The following is a 21,000-nucleotide window of genomic DNA, read 5'->3' as shown; positions in this document are numbered from 1 at the left end:
ATGGGTTCAACTACTGATCAGGACCCAAAAAGCAGTGGGAGAGTCCTCACACACGTACCATTTACAAGAACACTGACCACATTGTGCTGTCTTTCACCTGCTCTTCTGGTAGTCTCCTTCTCCGTAGTCCAGGCCTGCCGTGTACCGGAGGGCAGACAGTGCACTGCGCAGTACCGCATGCTATAAAGACTGTGAAAATGGTAGACTTACAAGTACTGTGACAATTCTTTATATACAGCATTGTGCGCTAACAAAAGTGACACATTATGGCAATTTCTGATGGGTAGCAGGTATCATGAAGAAAGTGTATTTTTAATTCCACAAAGGACTATGGACTAGTAGGGGAGAGACAGAGAGAAAGAGAGAGAAAGAGAGAAAGAGAGAGAGAGAGAAAGAATGCACAAGTTTACAAGAGACGGAAACTCTTCGGTGTTGTGAGTTCTTTGCAGTGCAAGTGGGAAGGGGCTCTTTTCAGAGTGAGTGCTGAGTCCTTAGCACACCTCTGAGGGGCTCAGAGGTGCAGATGGACCTCCAAACACTCTACTGGCGGTGCCCAGAGGAAAAGAAAATATGATTTTCTACATCCCAGGTGTTCTCTCTTCCACAGGGAAGAGGAGATGGCAGACAAGGCAGAGAAATGTGTTTCAGTGCTGACCCACAGCACAGTAAGTAGCAGAAAAATGAAACCTCCTTGGGGCAAGCCTCCCTGCCTGCGCCTCCTCCTCCTTTGGGAAGGCAGATCTGCTTTGCTGGGCCCAGCCAGCTCCCTCCCCCCCCCCAACACTGCCACCCCCCCTTCACCCCCCCCACACCCAGCAACACAGCGCCTCCTGCTGCTGCTAACGAGGTGGGCACGTGACAGGAGCGTGGCCAGTTGCACTCCCTCTCTGGTGGCTAATTGCATGTGACAACTTGACTGGTCCTGGAGTGCCAGCAATTCAGTCCAGCATTCTAGGCCTTTCTGGATGAGATTACCGTTTTTCTCAGGAGAGTGAGGCAGACTCGACTGCCCTCTAGAGCGTGAGCGATCTCCATGCAATTAGTAGAAGCCAGACCAGAACAAAAGGACCCACCCTCCCCCCAAAAACAAAAAGATTATCTAGCACTGCTGGGGCCTGCGATAGGGCCCCTTGCCTGATGACTTCCAAACAGCATCGCGGTTCTGCACACTGATGGCCCCGGAACTCGCTCTGCACGCCACACCTGCCCTGCGCGCCAATTCCCCCAGCATGTGCGCCCTGTGCCTGTGGTTCTGGGGAACCCTGACTGGCCCTTCTTGCTTTCTTTCACTGTGGACTTTGACTCTGGAAATGGTCAGGGAGCACTCATCCCAACCCGGGTGCTCGCATGACACTGTCCCTGCACCCTCACCCCTCCAAGACAGATGTATCCACCTTTTATGGACCTGATTCTCAGTCTTCCTAACAATTCCGTGGGCCATGCATTTTCTTCCTGAACCCCACACGCATCCGCTGAGTGCTTTGAAGTTGATTTTCCCTGAGAGTCATATGATGGAATTTAACGCCCAAGGTGAGGTGTAGGAGAGGGGGCCTTTCATGGGGGATCAGTGCCCTGGTAAAGGGGCTTGAGAGAGCCTGCAGGGAGCGGCTGAAGCTGGAGATTGATCACACGTGCAGGACTGAAGCAAGGCTGAAACAGCACAAAGAGCGCCCCCGCTAGGAGAGCCAGGTAAAGGAGCTGCTTCAGCGCCAAGAACAGGAGTGCCCCAGGCTAACACAGGCAAGCTGCTAGGCAGAGGGGTGTCACGTGACCCGGACCTTCCTTGAATGTGTAAGCAAACGCTTCCTGCTGGTTGAGCAGTCCCTTTCCTCCTGTCCAGAGGGAGGGCGCCACCATCCTCCCACTCTCTATCCTGGGGAACTTCCAGAGCTGTACTAGACGCCCTACCTGTCCCCCACTTCCTGCACGGAAGAAGCGCAGCCGGCTCTGCCTACTAGGAGTGCGCTTGCTGCCACCTTGAGCAGGGACTGCACTGCCTCCAGGACCGACAGATATAAATGTCTGGTGTTTGTAAGTGACCCAGTGCCATGTTGAGGCAGCTGGCGTGGACTGAGACCCCAAGTGGCTAGGATACCCAAAGTGGTATTCTACCACAACAGGCAGTGAGCAAGGTAAGCCCTGCTCTAGGGAACTTATTTACTAAAAGTCCTTTTCTGGTTAAGTAGATAAACTGTTATTACGAGTTTATTTCTCTTTCTTGACAGCAAGGAAGCCTGACTGATACCAGCATTCCTCCAGGCTTCTTCTACCTCTGGCTATGTTTTGTTTTCTGTTTTTTGTACTGAGAATTGAACCAAGGGCCTCAGCATTGTGCACTCATCCACATTCCCAACCCCTTTTTTATTTTTGTTTTTTATTTTGAGACAGCATCTTAGTAAGTTAAAATACTCCTCCCTCAGCCTTCCAGATTGCTGGCATTGCAAGAATGCACCATTGTGCCTGGCTTTGAATCACAGTAAATAAGTCAGATACTGATCTCCAGGAATCAGAGGAAAAGGTCCATGGCTCTGTGCAATTCTTGAGCAACACAGAGAATGTGATCACCACAAGGAAGGGACCTGAGAGCCGTCCCTGGACTTGTGCACAGCATTCACTTGGGGAGATGCAGGGCTGCGTGGAGCAACTTCTTAGAGCAGCTTTTCAAAGGGCCCTGAGGACGGGCCTTACAATGAGCAGTGCATTGTTCGGCCCACTACGACTTATTTCATATTTAATCCTCTTCCTCAGAAGCTTTCTTCGTGTCATCTCCCAAAGCCCAAAGGATTTATCCTGGGATTAGCCAGGCAGAAGAGAGAAGCTGGCGGAGATGGCCAGAGTGCCTCTCACCCGACAGTGCCGTTATTTAACATGGCAGAAGCTTTGTCTTGCAGCAGGTGAGCGTGCCGTTGGGTTCACTGTGGGGTCTCAGTGTCTAGGCTGGAAACTGCCCCACGTTAGCACTCCTGGAAAATTTCAGAGCCAGCATGCATCATACAAGCTGAACATAGGTCCAGTTGAACAGTGTATGTTTGTAGCTAAAAACTGCTGAGCCACCTAACAGAGTATCTATAAACCCTGAGGCTGGGGGAGGAACAAAATTAAATAATAGTCGCCAGGGCCTCTGGAACACCTGACCCCGTCACTCAAGGTGTGCACTATCTGGGAATTATCAGGACGATGGTTTGGCTGGCCCCGCCCTAGAACCAAAAAGCAAAAATAACCCAACTGACCCAGTTAAATCAGGGAACATAACCACACCGTGAAGCAGGCCACCATTCAGGTGCCTGCTCCAGCCCAGGGCTCCCTGGGGACCTAGCTCTGTGCTTGAAAGGAATGAGCTGTTGCAAAGCCTGAGCCAGGAAGTCTGGGTTTACAGCTGAACTGAAAGCTGGGGCTGAGCTCAGTCTGAAATCCACCCTCAGGGGTTGCTCTCCACAGCCCTGCAGGTGCTGGGCCTGTGCAAAAGGCCTAAAATGCAGTCCTTGGATCCCTATAAAGGATGCAGGAGCCTCTGGATCCACCACTCAGACTTGCAAAGAGCCAAGAACTGGAAAAGGAATATTTGGGTGTCCATACCAAGAAGTACAGTATGTTTGAACAGAAGCACAGATGCACTTGGAACAGTGGCTCCAGTAAAGGAGGAGGACTATCCTGCCTGGCTGCAAATGAGGCTAAGACACTGGAGCAATTAGGACCATGAGTATGCAACCACAGGAAGGGGTGTGGCAGGACAAAAGGAAAGAAAGCTGTCTCCTACCCTAACCCCATCCATCACTCACCATCCGTGTGACCTTGGCAAAGGATGCTCCCCTGTGTGACTCTTTCTCTTAAAACCAGTATGCAACCAGTCATGGTGCCACACACCTATTATACTAGCACTCCGGAAGGCTGATGCAGGAAGACTGCAAGTTCAAATCCTGCTAAGCAACTCAGCAACTTTATAAGAGCCTGACTCAAACTAAATTTTTTTAAAAACCCACAAATTAAATTTAAAAGGCTGAGGATATAGTTCAGTGCAAAGGCCTTGAGTTCAACCCCCCATCAGCACATAAATCAATAAATACATAACTAATCTGTCTACAGTGCCCATTCCTTTCCAACTTCACCAGAATACTGGGAAGATGACCTGGATGCTTGTGTTCATTACCTGTTTTGGGCTCTGTAACTACAGCATAAAGGTCGGCTTCACAATCTCCTGGGTAGGTTTCTGAAACTGCAGTCCTGGGCAGCACCACAGAGATTCCAGTAGGTTCCAGGCATGGGAAGGAGTAAAAAGCTCCCCAAATCGCACGTGAGGCTGAGAACCCTGAACCATGCTTCCCAAGAGAGATGGGAGCGGAAAGACTCAGATTTTCCCACTGTTGCAAAGCTCCAAAATTCAAAAACCCAATCCAAAAATGGGTATCTGAAATGAATACACAAGTCTCAGATGAAGAAATACAAACAGCAAATGAAAAAAATGTTCAAGGCCACTGTTAATTCAAGAAATGTAAATTAAAACAACACTAAGATTCCACCTCACTCTAGAAAAAATGGCTATCATCAAGAAATCAACCAATAACAAACGCAGGAGGGGCTGTGGCAAAAAAGAAACCCTGCTCCACTGTTGGTGGGAGTGTACACTGGTGCAACCACTGGAAATCAACATGGAGATTCCTCAAAAAACTATGACTAGAGGTCCCACTCAACCCAGATACTCCCCTTCTAGGTATTTTCTAAGAAGAATTAAAATTATCATCTCAGAATGATATATGTGCACCTATGTTTCTAACAGCACAATTTGTAACAGCTAAATTTTGGAAACAACCCAAACACCCATTGACTGAGGAATGGATAAAAAAAGACGTTATTTTTATACAATGGAGTACTACTCATCTATAAAAACGGATAAACTAGAGGCTTTTATGGGTAAATGGATGCAACTGGAGACCATACTCATAAGTGAAATAAATCAGACTCACATATGAAAACATCGTATTGTCTCCCTCATGTAAGAAACTGAAAGATTTACTAAGATCCTAACAGCACCACAGAACTGTGAAATGGAATGAAACTGCTCAAAAGGAAAGAACAACTGGGATGGAGGAAAAGAGAAAAGAAGGAAGGGGGGAAATACACGTACACACACACACGCAAGATAGCTAAGATAACTGTACTATGGATCCTATTTGTTCAGGGAAAGAAACTGTGAGTGCTTATATTGTTTGATCTGTTTTGTGTGCCCATATCTTGCAATCTGAGCAACTATTGAGATAACAATATGCAGTATAGTGACTACTTTTAATTTCCTATTATCTTGTTTTGAAATCCTCTTATCGTTTCTACTATTTTGTTTTTTATTGTTTTGTTTTCTTTTAATCTCTTTAAAACAAAAAAAAATTTTTTTAAAGTATTTGTAAATACCCCAGTGGGCAGTTTCGGATGAAAGGTAAACACATGAACCTGAGACTCACGGCTGCATGACCAATGGAACAGACACAACACAGGCCTAATGGGGGCACTGGACAATGAATAGATGTGGCTGTGTCTAACATGAATCTGTGGAGTTCAGTACACTGTGTGTTGTAATGATGCACTACCAGTCCTGAGGACCAGCTTGATGTGGTACAAACAGACAATAATATAATAAATTGGCATAATCCAGGCATGGTGGTACACACCTGTAATCCCTGCCTTCAGGAGGCTGAGGCAGGAGGACCAGCCTGGGCTACAAAATGAGCTCAAGGCCAGCCTGAACTGCAGAGCAAAGACTGTCTCAAAAAGACAAAAATAAATAGGCATAAAAATAAATTGAGAATCTGTCCTAGGCCTACTTGACTTTCACGAGACCCCCAGCTGGCTTAAGGACAGATAAATCTTTAATGGCCAGACCTGAGGCTAGCATCTATGAAGTTCTAGTGCCTCAAAGCAAGATAAAACAGCAGCTGAGGACTTGACTCCTGCAAATTCCATCCAGCTCAGTAGCTGCAGTTAGCAGACAGTAAGGTCATTAATTAACACTGATCTCTTCCTGTGTGCTTTTCCAAAAATGCATTGTTCTCAATGCTTGAACCTTGGCCACATCAACAGTTCACCCCCACTGCTTCCTGTAGCCCACCAGCACACCCCCCAATCAATCTGCACAACTAACAAAACCAAAGACACCATGCCTCATCATCACTGGGCTTTGACCATCCTGGTGCCCCTTGTATCTTCTGTCTGTGTTTCATTCTGTTGTTGAATCTCTGAGCAGATCAGTGGGCCTGGGCCAGGACCCCAATAGACCAGCAGGCAACATGGACAAGAAGTACTGATTTAAGGACCTCTAATGCTGGACATGAGAGATTGGGGCAAAGGTTCTACAAGGAATGGAGTCACAAGGAAATCAGGCCGGGATTTGGGGTTTGGAGAGTTATAATGGTGTTCCAAAAGAAGATGATATGACTATATTTGAAGAAATGTAGATTTTTATACATGAATAAATGTAGATTTTTGTACATGAATAAGGGATTAAATGTAGATTGTTGTACATAAGTAAATGTAGAATGTTGTACACTGGAAAAAATAAGACATACTCTGAAAATAAGTCCTATTGCATCTTTGGAAGCAGAAATTAATATATGCCCTGCTCTTATTTTCAGGGAAATACCATATGTATGGGCTTTATGATGAAGAAGATTTCTCTTTCAGGATGCATTGAGTGTAGCAGAAAAGGTAACCGGCCAGAGGGGCTTACCAGTCTCGATCATGTCCAGAACAGCCTGCTGGTTTCACTGTGAACTTCAAGGACCTCCTTATACACTGCTGCGGACACTGAGCCCTCCAAGGCACCTGAGGTCAGTATTAGTAATGGACCCTATGTTAGCACTCTGCCACTACAACAAAAGCCCGAGATAATCAGTGAGACGCTTATGCTGGCTCCTGGCTTTGGAGGTCTTAGTGCATAATGGGTTAGACCCATTGCTTTTAGGCCAGTAGCAAGGTAGTATTTCTTCAGGGAACCTCATGGTCAGGGAGCAAAAAGCAAGAAGAGGAAGGGGTTGGGTCCCACGATCCCTTTGGGGCCATCCCTGATGACCTGAACACTGCCCCCTGTGCCCCCTACCCCTTGAAGTTTCCACTGCCTCCCAACAGCAGCACTCCGAGAATGGGCCTTTGGAAGGCGCGAAGTTCTGCTCTCCAGCAGATGCCTAGCATCAAGCTCAGCTTCCTGTTATAAAATGTGAATGGTGCAGAGCACACGAAGGCCTGCCTGGGTGTGGGTGGTGCATCCCAGCTCCCACAGGCTATGTGTCCCTGCTCACTAATGCAGTTCTTGTCATAGAAGAGAAAGAACAGCTTTTCCTCATGCTTCCTAGCTTCACAGCTGAAGCCCCTAAAACTAAAGCCAGATTAGTAAAGCATTCAAATTTGTTTAACTTGTGGGACACACACAAACGTTCATAGAAATGAAGACAGACTTAAACCTGTTTTTCATGGTAAGTTTGCTGAGGTGTGGGCAGTCACAAGATGATGGGGCAAAGAGTATGATCTAATGGTGATAAAAGGCAGGAATTCAGTAAGGCCTGTCTGTTCAAGTTCTTCTATGGGACCCTGTGAGTTCAGAGGCAAGGATACTCCTCTCCCCGGGTACACAGAGGGCATCTCTCCCATGACCTGCTTCAAGGGAGAAGAAAGAAGAAGCCCTAGAGAGATTGTCCTGCCTCTGCAGTTATCTCAAATCCCTTCAGTATAAGTGATTTAATCTGCAGACATGCTAAATCTTGAGGCAGGGTGTCCTGAGCCACCACTAGTGTTCATTTTGCTCTCTCAGTCCCTACAGGCCATCTGGATTCCCACTCTTTAAGTCTTAGAGGACCCCTTTCATCCTCTGCCCTCCCTGCAGCCCGTCTGTTCTTTGTCTTTGAACACACTCTGTGTGCTCCTGCTATGTGAACCTAACAGCTGGAAGAAGCTGGAAGCCTTGGATGAGACACCAGAGGGTACAGAAAGGTCATACAGTTGAGTGATTCGGAGCAAAGGAACCAAACAGGCCTGGATGTAAATCCTGACTTCATCACTTACTAATCTGTACTCTTAGCGTACCTATCTCACCCACCTGTCTGAGCCTCAGGTTACTCAACAGAAAGGTAAGGTTTATTGTAAAGTCCATGCCATCCAATTGGTGTGAATAGGATGCACCAGGTATCGCCAGATACCCCAAATGTTGGCCTCTGGTGCCACTGTTATATTAATAAGAGGTCAAGGAGCACCATGGATGATTGGCAGCTCAGAATCATTGTGAATTTGTGTGTGTGTGGTACTGAGGATTCACCTTGGAGTGCATGCCAGGCAGCTCTCTACCACTGGGCTACATCCCCAGCCCTCAACGTGAGTTCTAAAGCAACAGGTCTTGGGGCCAGAAAATCTGAAGTTAGAAACCCTCTCTTTGTGAAGTCAGCCAAGTCACAGCACTCTTTCTGCTTCAGTTTCCACAAATTATAAAATCGTGACAATAGTAATAAAATAATAATACTAATGCCCACTTCTAAGTGCACAGTGCTTCCCAAGAGCATATAAATATCAATAAATATTGATTGCACAGCACCTAAGACTGGTGCTGACAATCTGAAAAGGAATAAATGGGTTCTATAAGATTAGAGATGAAAGCAAATGAGGTTCAATTCTCATGCCTTTAATCTGCAACTCAATAAAACATAGGCCTCTGGGTGATGCCCAGATCCAAAAAGGACCCACACGTTTCCTCCTCATGTTAGGAACATAATTAACCAGATGGTTTGGTTGGATTCAGCAACTGCCTCCTGTTTACCTGGCATAAAATCTTATACTGCCTGTCTTAGTTACATTCTTATCACTGAGACACAACACTCAACCCCTTACCCTCGAGACATGAGCCTGGCTCCGGTGAGCCCATCCCTTACTTTTCTACTCTGTTTGTCCTTCAGCGTTATAGTAGGCAGCTGTGCATCTCAGTACCTTTCCCTCAAGGATGCAGGAAACAATCTATGTATTTACCCACTTGGTAGGATGAACAACAAGGAGTATTCATGTGTGCAAAAGTTTCAAATTAGGATTTGGACCCACCTTTATGCTCCAGTTAACTGGTTTTGCGTATGTGTATCCAAGTATCACAGAGGGTCCAACAGACCCACACTACTCCAGGATTTGTTAAAACAAAAAAAGTTTTCTTCTGACTTTTCTGGTAGAAGTAACCTAATTCAGTATAATGGCACCTGAAAAATCAGATTTGCAAGTTTTGAAGAAGTTCAAAAGTGAATCATCAGGTTACTCATGCAGGGATGGCAAAGATGATCCACTATGGAAAAATACACACTTTCGTAACAGAAGAGTGATGTGGGTGGATGATGATGATGACAGTAATGACTTTGACACTGGACATGTCAGCCAAAGTTCCTGTAACAGTGAAATGGAGTGTTTTACTATATCCTAAACATATGTGGCATATATAGCTTGATAGTTTAAAAAGAAAATAAGAAGCGCAAAACATCCCAGAGAAATTTTCTTAGAGGTTTGGGACTGGAGCTCATAAGAGATCATTTACTGAAGGGGAAAAACAAAATGTCTCTACCCAGGGAACTATGCAAAAAAAAAATTGTGGAGCACATTGGTGAACTGACACGTTACCGAGCAGGCAGATGCAGCATCACAAAGACATACTGCAACAACAGGAAAACCAAAAAGGTTCCAAATACAAGCAAGTATAGGAAGACAAAATATATGCACTATCAGTGTAGGCAATACTTGTGTGTGGAACATGCAGTTGTCATGTGTGAAGACTGCATTGGGTGAGACAGTTAAAGTAAAGCTTATTTCTGTGGTAGACTTCTATTCGTGTTTACACTGTAGTTCACAAAGGTTTTTACTTTTAGATTTTGTAAACAGCTAAAAAGAAAATGTTGATGTCTATTCTAAATGCACAATACATATTAAGAATTTCATAATTTGTTATTGATGTTTTATATTCCTGTTTACTGCACACTAGTAAGAATCTTTTGAAAAAACAGCAAGACCACTGAGATGTCAAATACATCCCATAAAAAGGTCAGGAAAGCAAAAACAGGCACTGTCAGTGTAAGTGATGCATGGGTATGGAACATGCTTTTGTCATGTGTGCAGACTGCCTTAGATATGATAACTGAAGTAAAAGAAATTTATTTTGTTGTTTTTGTAGAGGGCTATCAGTATTTTCATTGTAGTTCATACAAGAATGATGTTCTTTTTTAGATTCTGTACACAAAAGCCAGGCAATGTTGAAAATTTTGATGCTTTTTCTAAACACTTAATAAATATTAAATCATCAACACTTTACTTTTGTGATCTTTTTCCTGTTAAGTACTCATTGTTTTATATACTAAAACTCATACAATTAAAATTAATGATTCATCAATAGAAATATCCAAAGAATAAAGGTGGCTCTAACTGACCCAAGTTTATGTACCTTGAAGACAAAATTAGTCTGATGCTCTAAGGGCTACAGGAGGAAAAGTTTATTTTGGCTCACAGTTTATAGATGTTTTAATCCATAGTTGGTTAGCTTCAAGAAGAATGACATAGCAAAGGGGTGCTGCAGAGGAGAAGGTGCTCGTGGCGTGGCCAACAGGAAGCAGCGAAGGAGCCAGTTCGGGTCTCACCCTCAGTGATCTCCCTCTTCTGAGCAGGCCCCAGCTCCTCACAGCGCATCGGCTCTAAGCTCCTATAACCCAGTCACCTTCCAAAGGTTCCTGCATGAGGCTCTAGGGGAACATCCAGATATAAGCAATGACACCGTATCCAGAGGCAGTCTAACATTAAAGTTACTGACTTTCATAAAAGATGAACCAATGTCACAGGGCAAAACAAAAGAGAGGGCAGAAAATACCACGATAATGTGTTTCTCCCCTTGAAGAGCCTTTGTTTTTGGCTCTTGAATCCTTGTTTCACTTCTTTTCAATACTGCATTTTTGGATGACACTTTTCTGGCATTTTATTTTTTTAGGGCATCTCTGACCTCTGCTGACTTTGCTAACCTACCTGGTATTTTCTTTCCCTACCAGAAAGTAGTAAGTAAATGTTACTAATTTGAAAGTTGAAGGCAAGAAGCAGACACCCCCCTGAGAGGAATGGGTGGGCAGGGTGGGACTCATGATCAAAGTGTTACTGCTTGTGATCAAGCTCAAGAGGCCGCCTACGAAGGTGGAAGCTCTCTTTGGGTCCTGGGCTATAACTACAGGCCTCCTCCCCCGCCTCCCCTGAGCTGTCCTCAGGGCTGCTGCTGATGCAAGCAGCTCCACATTCACAGGAAGACAGAGATGACTCAGGACAGCTTAAAGTGCTGTCTTCTAGGGACTGATCAAACAATCCCTGAAGGTTTGAATAATCAAAACTTAGTCAGTGGGCAGAAGCTCGGTAGTTAAATTCCAGGCTTTCCTCAAGAGGGATTAAGGAGAACAGGCAGAAGATCATTCCCAGAGTAATACGTTGCACAGCAGTACAAAATCTCTAAATCACTTCCTACTCCGCCTGATCTTGGCTCCCTGGAAGAAAATCGAGGGCAAATGTATCCTCTGACAGTAGAAATGAGCCGGGAGGGAGAGACCAAAAAATCTGGGGAGTGCGAGGAGTGCCGCACCTCTGAAATTTTCTACGTGTTTGTGGAGGTCAAGGGAGTAACTGAAGCAAAAGAGGCGGCTCAGCATTAAGGATGTTCTGTGTGCTGGCTGCAAGGAGAGGAGGAGCCTGCTGGCGCTAAGGCCTGGGTAAATATGCACTGGCGATAAGGAGACCCCTTCTGAGAGCTTATGCCCTGCCTATCTGTACTGCCACCCAAGTCAGGAAGCCAATTAAGGACAAGAAAGGAAAATTCTAAGGTACTCATCTAAGTAACTCAGAGCACTGAAGTCTACAAAATTAAACATTAAACCTACAAAATCAAACCCCACACACACACACACACAAATCCTCCACAAACATGATAACCACATTTCATTAATAAAATACTGGTGTGAACTTATTTCAGTCCCTGGTCAGTATACGAGCACATAAAGCAATGGCAGTGTTATGAAAGACACAAGGCATATTAATGAATACAAGGAAAATAGGAAAATGGGTATGGGTGTGTGTGTGTGTGTGTGTGTGTGTGTGTGTGTGTGTGGTGCTGGGAAGTGAACCCAGGCCCCTGCCCAGCAAGCACTCTACCACTGAGCCACACACCTAGTCCCTAAATGGGTATTCTTAACTGGCCAAAAAAGGAAACTAACCTAGAATGCTGACGTCATCACCCTCTCTGGGGGCTGGGGATAGAGGAAGAGCCAGGGGAACAGGTGGCCAGTGCGGCAATTCACACAAGGAACGGAAAATGTCTGAGATAAACTGGAAATATGCCACGCCCAGCTCCTGACATACTGGGGAAAGGCGGCTTCATCCTGCGGGGCCAGATCTGCTCCCAAGCAAAGTAAATATTAAACAACTATTTGAAGACTAGTCTTTGATGGAGGCGGTGACTTATTTGCCTGTTTGGGGCACCAAGCTTTGTTTGGGGTGCCTCTTGAAATGCAGTAGCTTTTCAAAGCAAAGCCACAGAAGAGTACCTGATGCTGGAAAGACCGTGAAGAAATGTTTCTCCTCTTCACCCTGTAACAGGGCTCCAGTGCCCTTGGGCCTCCAGGGTTAGGAAGAGTGGGGAGGGACAGAAAGAGGAAGGCACTGGAGCCTGGGCATCCAGCTGACAGCTTTGGCTCAGTGATCCACGGCACCAAGTGTCACCACATGGGCCAGCCAGAGTTTCCCCCAGGAGGACCAAGGCCTTCCCATTGCTGTTGGAGGACAGCAAAGTGACCTTGGCATCTCCCAGCACTTTCAGACTTAGCTACAGCCCAGCATGTGAGATCCGGTTCCCCAGCTGGCACCAAGAGGGCCAGAGAAGAAACCTCGCCACGGTTCCTGGGGGCAGTTACCATCCCACCCACCGGAACCCCGCTCTGACAGTTTCCTCTCCCTCCTTCCACCTAAGGACTGCTCCGAGGTCTCCCCGTCCTATTTGTAGATACTCAGACTGCTGGGCCGGCATCCTGCCCCTGCCAGCCCCTCTGCACCCCCAGACACTGCTTCCCACCCCTCATCTCACCGTCACTGTCCCAGGGTTGCATGGTGCCGGCTGAGCAGTGGCCTGTTGCCTAGAGATCCTGGGCTTTCCAGTTATGCTCAGACTTGGTCCTTTCATTTCATTATTCTTACCTTGTGGCAAGCACCTACAAGCCAACCGTCTGAAATGAAAGCTAGAACCTTGACATAACTACCATGAACTATGAGGTCCCCACATCCTGCGCCCTGCCCAAGGTGACCATCATCCAAAATACCTTTACTTTTAAAAACATATAGTTTTGTTGTACCAATCTGCGTTTCTATACATTCTTACATTTATTGTTTTAAATCAATACAAATATAGCACATTGCATAAATTTGGGGCATTTTTTTAGTTACCATTTATTATTTTGTTGCTGGGATTTATTCTACTGCTGTGAATCAGTGTAGTTCATTTACTTTTACTGCCATAGAATAGTTGTGCAGCTATAACATAATTTATCCATCTACCTTCCTGCTGTGGGGCATTTCCCTTGTTTCTAGTTTTGGCATCGGAACGGTGTAACTGTGAGTGTTCTTTTACACGTCTCCAGTTTTACAGCCACAAAGCTTTCTCTTGGGTCGCTCCCCAGGAGTGGAACTGCTGGATCACATGTAAATAAATGATCAGCTTTGAGAGATAATGCCAAACTGTTCTTCAAATCACTTACACAAGTCTATGCCTTTTCTATCACACTGAGACTATTCTCTAAAACCCAATGTTATAGTCCCTCTTGTCCTGGTAATTACCAAAACTGAGAACTGCTGGTTGACAGCTACATTTGTCATGTCTCCTTTGGGGATTCACATTTTTAAGAGATGCAGTATTTTAATCCAAAGCAATGAATCTCTCAGACTGACTGTTCCAGGGCCTCTATTTCTGTATGCCACATCAGATTCACTTGCTCAATACTTCGTTGAGATACTGAGTTTTGAAATTGGCTAGACCTAAAGACACAGGAACGGGAGGCCCTGCCTTCCAGTATCACAAAGTTGGATGTCGGAGAAAAACCAGAAACCCATTAGTTTGGGCCTGGGCACTATCTCTGGTTTCCTCTTCTTTTTCACATTTCCCCCCAGATGAATGAGGTAATGCAGGCTAGTATCAGAAGGCACTGGAAGCCTTCAGGAAGATGGGCAAGTATACACCAATCCCTAAAGGCACAGAACTTCAAGACAGTTTCAGCTGCATCATTTGCTGTCATAACTGCTGTGCCACTGTAAGTTCCCTGGAGAGTCCAGTCCCTCCTGACAAGGACAACTGGTTCTACGGTGAGTCACAGCTGTTGGTAAACTGTCCCTCTACCCAGCTTCGCCCACACAAGGATCTGTTAGGATGGATAAAGTCTCATTTGCACTTTTTCTTCCTCTCTCCCTATTTTTTCTAGCATTGTTCAGTTGCTGGGCTCCTTCTTTGAGTTGATTCTCTTCAAGTGACAGCAAGACAGACCTTCACTACTCCAGGCCTCTAGAGATCTTAGACTATAAAAAAAGAGTACTATTCTGGATACTGGATAAAAGACCTGGAGAGACTTCTACCATGGTCTTTCATGGACTAATCACTGTACCTGGTACAGTGCTGGCAAACCTATGGCACACGTGCCACAGCATCATTGAAAGATCTAAAAGGTTTTCCATCACTGGCTTAGAGGGATAAAATACTCTGATTAACTGAGCCTGGATCACATACCTATCCCTGGACAAAATCACATGACTAGGAATACTTCAGAATGTTGAGAAGGGAAGATGCTCTACAAAATGAGATTGGGCAGACATAAACATGTGTGCTATTACCCAAAGGCAAAAACGGCCACTAAAGGTGAACCTTTGAATTAATTCAGGACACCAAGGCAACCAGGACAGCACAACTAAAGACACCCATGAAAGAGGATGCCCAGAAGATGCCCAAAGATAGTTTTACTTGATTGCTTTAGTAATTCTCTTCTTTCACTAACAGGTAATGAGAACAAGTCATAAGTATACAACAGGTGATCAAAAGATACAGGACATGCTTAAATTTCAACAAAACTTATTGGAAGAGACCCAGCAAGAAGTCAGACCATGCCTTCCCATGAGCCAGTCAGTGCCTGTGCTGGGAGACCGGGTATTTCCCCGCTCCCCCCACCCAAGCAGCTCAGGGGATTCTGAGGACTCAGGGTGAGATGATAGCAACCAAAGTGAACAGAACAGCTTGATGCGTATATTGTCTGACTGACTTTGCAGGCCTGGGACTGCTGGTCTGGGCATCTTTTTGGAGGATGGCAACTGTGGGGGATTTCTGCCTGTCTTATTTTTGAAATCCAATCTTTCATTCCATTTTACTGTTTTGTTTTATTCCTGTATCTGGTAATCTGAGCAACTATTTTGAAGATAACAATATGCAGTATAACAATCATTGTTGAATTCCTATCATCTTTTTTGACCTATGTAGCTACTGTTTTTATTTTTGTTGTTTTGTTTGTATTTTTGTTAAGGTTTGTTTGCTTCTTGATTTTTCTGGGGTATTTTTTCTTTTTAAAATAAATTTTTTACAAAATGTATTACAGTAAGACACATTGCCAAGAATGCTGGGGTAAGTGTGTCTGAAGCAACGGGAAATGTCTGAGGCAGAATAATGGCAATGTGTCCTACACTGGAATAATTTTTTGAATTTAACCACTCACCGTATTTCTTTAAACCACACTTCAGTGCTCAACCATTTACAGTAATTTTTATCAAATAAAAGCAGTGTGTCTTCATTCACCTTGTTGACCAGATCTGGCATGGGGTGACTTCTGGCTCTTACCCAAAGGCAAAAATGGCCACTAAAGGTGAACCTTTGAATTAATTCAGGATACCAAGGCAACCAGGACAGCACAACTAAAGACACCCATGAAAGAGGATGTCCAGAAGTGCTTCAGAAAGTGGCAAGAATGAGGGACTGAGTATTTATCTCGAAGGGGACTAATGATAATGTTTTTTGTTGGAATCAATTTTTTAAAAAACTAAACATTCACCATATTTTTAATCACATCCCAGTGTTTTACATTGTTTCTCAGTATTTTATAAACAATGGTATACTTATCCTTGTAATATAAGTACCAAAGGGTGAACCCAGGGCCTTCCCAGTAGTTACATCCCTAGTCTTTTTTAATTTTTTCATTTTTGGGACAGGGACTCTTTCAACTGCTACATTGCTAAGCAGGGACTGAACTTGCATTCCTCCTGCCTCAGCCTCCCAGAATGCTAACATTACAGGAATGCACCACCACACCCGGCTCTTATTCCTCATGGCTTTTGTACTCACATGCTTTGCTAAAAGAATGCTGCAGACCATGATATGGCCTATCACAGTACATATTTATAGGCTGCCTTTAACACTGAGCTACAGCAGCACCTCAAGGGCTTGCTTTGCAGTTTTGCGCTCCTACCCTGTACCCTTGAGTTTAGGAGGAATTCTGTTTCCCACTCTTCCTCTTCTCTTCACTCAAGTTACTGATCTTGAGCTAGCATGAGTTCACTCTTCCACCGGAAGCATTTTCAATCTGTTTTCTCATTAACTCGTTCCAGGATTGGGCATATTCCTATGCTTCTCTCTTCCTCTCGCCGGTGGCTCCATGACCAATACCTTTCTCTTTCCTCCTTCAAGCCTCCCAGAATTCTCAATGCTGTACTTTGGGGATATGTAGCAGCAGGGTGAACATGATGTTGATGGTGGAACCAGCAAATAAAAGGCAGGTATGAAAACCAAACCACCCAGGTGGTGGTCAGCCTCACCTATTTAATCCTAAGAATTGGTTCCGAGGAACCCTTTGGTGTTCAGAATGGGGAGTCTACATCATACCAGAGGGAGCTGAAAGTGTCACAGGATGATGCCTAGAAACTTGCTTATCCAGCACTGAGTCACGAATAGCTGGTTACACAGACAATGAAACCTGCAGCCTTTGCCAACTTATTTCTTTTTTTTTTTTCTTTTTTTTTTTTTCTTTTTCATTTGTCTTTTTCGTTTTTATCGGTACCAGGAATCGAACTCACGACTGCCTGCTTGCAAGGCAGGCACTTACGCCGCTGAACTAAATCTCCAGCCCCTTGCCAACTTATTTCTAATTTACACAGTCAAATCATAAAGCAGGAAAAAAATATGTATATATATGAAGTTTGGTTTTGTTTTTCATTGTACTTACAACCTTGAAAATCGATTTTCATTATCTTTTTATCTCTCCCTTTAGCATGTAAACTTCTTGTATGATGTTGCTGTATGATCAGCACTTAACACAGTGCCTGGGTCACATAAGTGGTCAGTAAACAGTTGAAAGGAAGGTATGTCCAGATCTTCTCAAACGACAGGCACCTGCAGTGAGGAAGTATGCTGTGTGCCTCAGTTTTGCTTCCCATTTTCCTCCTCCACATCACATAGCAGCTTCTCCATTGTACTTTCCAGCATTCAGTACCCTCCTGTAGCATCCTGGCAGCCCTGAACTTTGCCCTTTAGTTAAACCAGTCTTCCTGGGACTGTGCCCTAGGTTCTGTGATTATCCCTTCCTACACTCCAGTTAAAGCTCCTATGATTCTCACTCTCAGGAAAAAAATGTTGAGAATGTCCGGTTAAGATATGTTGTAGAGGCTGGGGATTTAGCTCAGCGGCATAAGCACCTGCCTTGCAAGTGTACAATCATGAGTTCGATCCCTGGTACTAATAAAAAAAAAATAAGATATTATGTTGTAATAGACTATTTAATGCACTAGTTCTCCAAGGTGTATTTTAAAACATGAGTCAGCTGGCCTATGCTGGGAATATATTACGATGCCATGTCAGGGTCAGTGTGACAGTGCCATGGGATGGATGTGTGTTTAGCTCCATAGGTATACGGTGGGGTGCTCTGGGTTTTCCTCATTTTCTCAAACCTTATCACAAACGTGCTTTCCTGCCCAGATCACAGAGTCCAAGTCACAAAATTCCCAGCCTCGCATCATTGATGACATTACTACATGAAAACAATCAAGAAAATCTCTTAAATCAAGAGGTTTAAGTAAGAACAAGAGAGATTTTAATATAAACAAATGAAAAGGCTTGGTTTTTTTCCTCAAGGAAAATAACAAGAAAGAAACTGCTTCGGAAGGGAAAGATCAACTTATTCAGTTGTAAGGCAATTATAAAGGATTTTTGTGTTTTTTAAAAAGTGACGTGGGTGCAAGTTGATATATACAAACCTAAGAAATACAAAGAAGCTCACAAACAGGTCCTGTAAAAAGATTAATGTAACTGGGCAACCCAGAAATTATATTAAGGCAAAACCTTCTACAAACCTGGTTACTACGTGCTTTCTTCTGCTTCCTGAAATTATACACGCACTTCCACTGCATTATTTTATCAGTGTCAGACTTTATCTCGCCAGTTTCGCCCCGGTCATTTGTTTCTCCTCTTCACCTCCCATTAGAGGAGGATTTTTGTCATTAATGATTTTATACTTCCTGGGCATGTGACTGCCTGCCATTGAAAGTGGTCGCCTTTGGTGAGCTATTTTCTCTTAGTAAATGATACGATGATTTCACCCAGAAGATCACAGTGGTTCTTACACAAATTCTAGAGCCAGAATCAGGAAGCAGGGCTACTGTGTGTTCATCTCTCTGAGTTTCTGATCTGAGATCTGGCAGGCTGGAAACATCCTGTCTAGCACGCTTGAAGCAAAGGACTTGATCCACCCAGTTCAGTGTGCCGGAAGACATATCACATGCTGCTTTCTCCCTGACAGGAACACAGTTCTCTGTGTGACTGCAAACAGGATAAACAAACCACTGCTACAGAGCTAGGGGGCATTTTGTTTTTTTTCCTACCTGATCTTAAGAGAATCCTGAGTATATATACATTAATAAACTTGAAACTCTATAAAATATTTGGGTTATTCTATTTCTGGGGAGAAAATAAAATAGGGAAGCCCTTTAATAATTACTTTGTAATTTGAATTTTTATTAGTATATATTTCCAGCATATAATGATTATGTTCCTCATGGGCAGCTGGTACATGTACAAAAAACATCTTAATTCTTTGCACAACCCCTTCCACTCCATCTGCCCCCTCCAACTCTTGATCACCTCATTTGCAAATGACCTCCGTTTCCTACTTTTATTTTACTCTTTAACATATTTATACTTTGGGTTTTTCATACAAAAGAAATCATACAATATTTAAGCTTCTATGTCTGATTTATTTTACTTAATATTAGGGTCTCAAGGTGCATTTATTTTTTAACAAATGATTTAGGTTTATCCTTCCTTATGGCAAATTAATATTTCAGTGTGTGTAAATGTCATGTTTTCTTTATCCATTCATCTGTTGATGAACATTTGGCTATTATGAATTGTGCTGCTATACACATGGGTAGGCACAGATCACTGTAATGTGATATCTTTAACTCTTTCCAGAAGATTGAATAATTACTTCTGATTAAAGTTGGACAGAACTGGATCCTAAATTCTCTATATGGACACAGCTACATAGCTTAAGCAGCCCATGAACCAGCCACCCGTGGGAATGGTTCTGGGACCAGCCTAAGACATCTTCACGTTACCCAAATCCTGTTTGTTGTCAGAAATAAACCATCAATGTTAATGAACATAAGCAAATTTGGTGCCATACAAATATGCTCATTATACAGGTGAAGTAAAGGAAAGTAAAGCCAAAGAAAATTGAACAGTAACGCTCTATGAAAATGTGTATCTGGTAAATCCAGGGCAAGATTTGTTGCCCATCCAGAGCCAAAGATTTGTGTTCTAAATCTCACTTTCGTGGCAGGCAGTATTGTGCTGCTAGTGCCATTTTGGCTATATATTCTTGTTCACTGTACCTGAGTCCTCAGATCTCTTGACCAACAGCTTTAGAAAATATCATCCAACATGAACCTCTCAACAGAAAGCCTTTCCAGTTCATCTTCTACACTAATATCACAGTAATGTTCCTAAACTAAAATCTGATGTCATTCTCCTTTGCCTGAAAGCAACCTGCCGTCAGGAAATAAAGCCCAAACTCCGAGGCTAGCATATAAGGCCCTTCCTCTGCACAGCAGAGAGATGGAACAATCTGAGAACTCTGCCCTATTCCTGCGGCCCCGCATCTGCAGCATTCCCCCTGGGGAGCCCCCATGCACCTCCCTACCTTCAGAGTTGTGCCACTTCCTCTACCAAGCCTTTCTTGATAGCCTTTATTCCCTCATTTTTTAAAAGGTCAATTTGGGGACCATAATTCCCACATTCTCCTTTAATTCACAAATCACATGAAAAGCCCACTATAAATGTTCACCGAAAAATAGAAAACACTATGTAAACACCAAGCTATGTTACTGCAAAATAAGTTTTTATGCAAGACTTTTTCCTTATATACATAATTACAACACTTGTGAAGATTATAAGATGAATCTCTACAAATGAGAACACTTATCCTTATTTATTCATTGCTTAAAGATGAGCTAAGCTTGGGATGGTGCTAAGAAATACGCTCACTTCCCACACCAATAGATCAAACCTGACCCATGAAGAGGGGATTAGAATATTTGCCTCACGAGTTTCAGTGGTTTTTTTTTTCTTTTCAGAATTCTGTATTCAAGTTTTATTTCTTTCCTCCTATCAACCAAACTCTTAATTCTTTCCTAAAAAATAAACAGTTTAATTTCCCTAAACAGATTTGCCTCTGGCACTAAGTCTTTGCTACGTCTTCATCCCCCAGCCAGTGGACTAATGCACGCAGTTTTTCTGGAACACAGTGACAATGCCAAAGCAGTCACTCAGTTCTCTGCTTTGTACCAGGCACTCTCATAAGTGATCTCTGATGATTAGAAAATTTAAACCTCACCTCCTCTCTGAACACTGGAGACAAGGAAATGGAACCTTAGGAAGGTTTATAGCTAGAAGGGCACAATGTGAAAGCA

At 43.8% G+C, this 21,000-nt stretch overlaps 1 protein-coding gene across 6 annotated transcripts in view; it reads right to left on the bottom strand.

Annotated features, from left to right (window-relative positions):
* Positions 1-21,000, bottom strand: part of LOC101788322 (tigger transposable element-derived protein 1-like) — a 107,112-nt gene that overhangs the window by 82,273 nt on the left and 3,839 nt on the right. Inside the window, exon 2 of one of the 6 annotated variants that reach the window (XM_013152415.3) lies at positions 6,710-6,810. The exons of 4 other annotated variants lie outside the window; for them this stretch is intronic. In XM_013152415.3, the coding sequence (XP_013007869.1) occupies positions 6,725-6,810 (86 nt within the window). In that variant the 3' untranslated portion in view covers positions 6,710-6,724. Of the gene's footprint in view, positions 1-6,709; positions 6,811-10,472; positions 10,734-21,000 lie in introns of those variants that run through there. One more of the 6 variants, XM_063238176.1, reaches the window with a different exon arrangement.

The sequence above is a fragment of the Cavia porcellus genome, unplaced genomic scaffold (assembly GCF_034190915.1).
Source record: "Cavia porcellus strain 051 isolate PalLab524CR breed Dunkin Hartley unplaced genomic scaffold, mCavPor4.1 scaffold_2, whole genome shotgun sequence".
In the NCBI taxonomy this organism is placed as follows: Eukaryota; Metazoa; Chordata; class Mammalia; order Rodentia; family Caviidae; genus Cavia; species Cavia porcellus.
The sequence above is the reverse complement of the archived record's forward strand: the minus strand, read 5'-3'. Positions and strand labels throughout refer to the sequence as shown.